The 2500-nt window shown below is 41.2% G+C and overlaps 1 protein-coding gene across 1 annotated transcript in view; it reads right to left on the bottom strand.

Annotated features, from left to right (window-relative positions):
- LOC123503713 (neurofibromin-like) overlaps positions 1 to 2500 on the bottom strand; it is a 61310-nt gene that overhangs the window by 39969 nt on the left and 18841 nt on the right. The window contains 2 exon segments of the mRNA XM_045253699.1: positions 115 to 319; positions 2441 to 2500. The exon segment at positions 2441 to 2500 is cut by the window's right edge and continues 156 nt beyond it. Coding sequence (XP_045109634.1) covers positions 115 to 319; positions 2441 to 2500 — 265 coding nt within the window.

Below are 2500 nucleotides of genomic sequence, written 5' to 3'. Positions count from 1 at the left end.
AAACAAACACCTCAAAACACCACACCCATAACACCCCAAAACACCCCAAAACACCCTCAAAAACACACTCAAACACCCTCAAAACACCCCACAACACCCCCACCAATTCCTCACCTCCTGTGCTTCCATACAATCGTTGAGAAGGTTCATGAAAAGGGTGAAATATTTAAGGAAGAGCTGCGATTTGGCCTCCATCAAGTCCCCTCTGTCGCTCTCTTCTGGCTGCAGCGGAAGGCCCCTTAGAAGTGCGGCCACAGCCTCCATACACGCTTGGTCCAGGTCCCGACAGCACCCAGTGATGTCGTATTGCATGTACATACTGTGGGGGGGGGGAGGAGGGTGATGTTAGGTTAGGTTAGGTTAGGTTAGGTTAGGTTAGGTTGGGTGATGTTAGGTTAGGTTAGGTTGGGTTGGGTTGGGTTAGGTTAGGTTAGGTTGGGTGTGGTTGAGTTGGGTTGGGATAGTTTCTCTCTCTCTCTCTCTCTCTCTCTCTCTCTCTTTTTAGTAGTAGTAGTAGTAGTAGTAGTAGTAGTACATGTATATACACACACACAAACACCCAACCAAACACACAAAAACACTTCCAATACACACACACACACACAAACACTTCCAAAACACACAAAAACACTTCCAAACACACTCAAACACAATGAAACCCAACCAAACACACAAAAACACTCCCAAAACACACACACACACTTCCAAAACACACAAAAACACTTCCAAACACACTCAAACACAATGAAACCCAACCAAACACACAAAAACACTCCCAAAACACACACACACACTTCCAAAACACACAAAAACACTTCCAAACACTCAAAAACACAATGAAACCCAACCAAACACACACACAAACACTTCCAAACACACTCAAACACAATGAAACCTAACCAAACACACACAAACACTTCCAAACACACTCAAACACAATGAAACCCAACCAAACACACACAAACACTTCCAAAACACACACACACACACAAACACCCAACCAAACACACAAAAACACTTCCAAACACAATGAAACCCAACCAAACACACAAAAACACTTCCAAAACACACAAAAACACTTCCAAAACACACAAAAACACTTCCAAACACACTCAAACACAATGAAACCCAACCAAACACACACAAACACTCCCAAAACACACACACACACTTCCAAAACACACACACACACTTCCAAACACTCAAAAACACAATGAAACCCAACCAAACACACACAAACACTTCCAAAACACACACACACACAAACACTTCCAAAACACACAAAAACACTTCCAAACACTCAAAAACACAATGAAACCCAACCAAACACACAAAAACACTTCCAAACACACTCAAACACAATAAAACCCAACCAAACACACACAAACACTTCCAAACACACTCAAACACAATGAAACCAAACCACACACACACAAACACCTCCAAAACACACACACACACTTCCAAAACACAAAAACACTTCCAAACACACTCAAACACACAATGAAACCCAACCAAACACACACAAACACTTCCAAAATACACACACACTTCCAAAACACACAAAAACACTTCCAAACACTCAAAAACACAATGAAACCCAACCAAACACACACACACACTTCCAAAACAAACACACACACTTCCAAAACACACAAAAACACTTCCAAACACTCAAAAACACAATGAAACCCAACCAAACACACACAAACACTTCCAAAACACACACACACACAAACACTTCCAAAACACACAAAAACACTTCCAAACACTCAATAACACAATGAAACCCACTCAAACACAAACACCCAACCAAACACACAAAAACACTTCCAAACACAATGAAACCCAACCAAACACACACACACACTTCCAAAACACACACACACACACTTCCAAAACAAACACACACACTTCCAAAACACACAAAAACACTTCCAAACACTCAAAAACACTTCCAAAACACATACACACACACAAACACTTCCAAAACACACAAAAACACTTCCAAACACACTCAAACACAATGAAACCCAACCAAACACACACACACACTTCCAAAACAAACACACACACTTCCAAAACACACAAAAACACTTCCAAACACTCAAAAACACAATGAAACCCAACCAAACACACACACAAACACTTCCAAACACACTCAAACACAATGAAACCCAACCAAACACACACAAACACTTCCAAACACACTCAAACACAATGAAACCTAACCAAACACACAAAAACACTTCCAAAACACACAAAAACACTTCCAAACACTCAAAAACACAATGAAACCCAACCAAACACACACACACACTTCCAAAACACACACACACTCACACAAACACTCCCAAAACACACACACACACACACAAACACTCCCAAAAAACACAAAAACACTTCCAAAACACACACACACACACACACACACACTAACTTGGACACAGAGGCAACATCAATCGTGCCGGAGGGAGCAATTTGGTGCGAGTTTCCCATG

The sequence above is a fragment of the Portunus trituberculatus genome, chromosome 2, assembly GCF_017591435.1.
Source record: "Portunus trituberculatus isolate SZX2019 chromosome 2, ASM1759143v1, whole genome shotgun sequence".
Lineage (NCBI taxonomy): Eukaryota > Metazoa > Arthropoda > Malacostraca > Decapoda > Portunidae > Portunus > Portunus trituberculatus.
The sequence above is the reverse complement of the archived record's forward strand: the minus strand, read 5'-3'. Positions and strand labels throughout refer to the sequence as shown.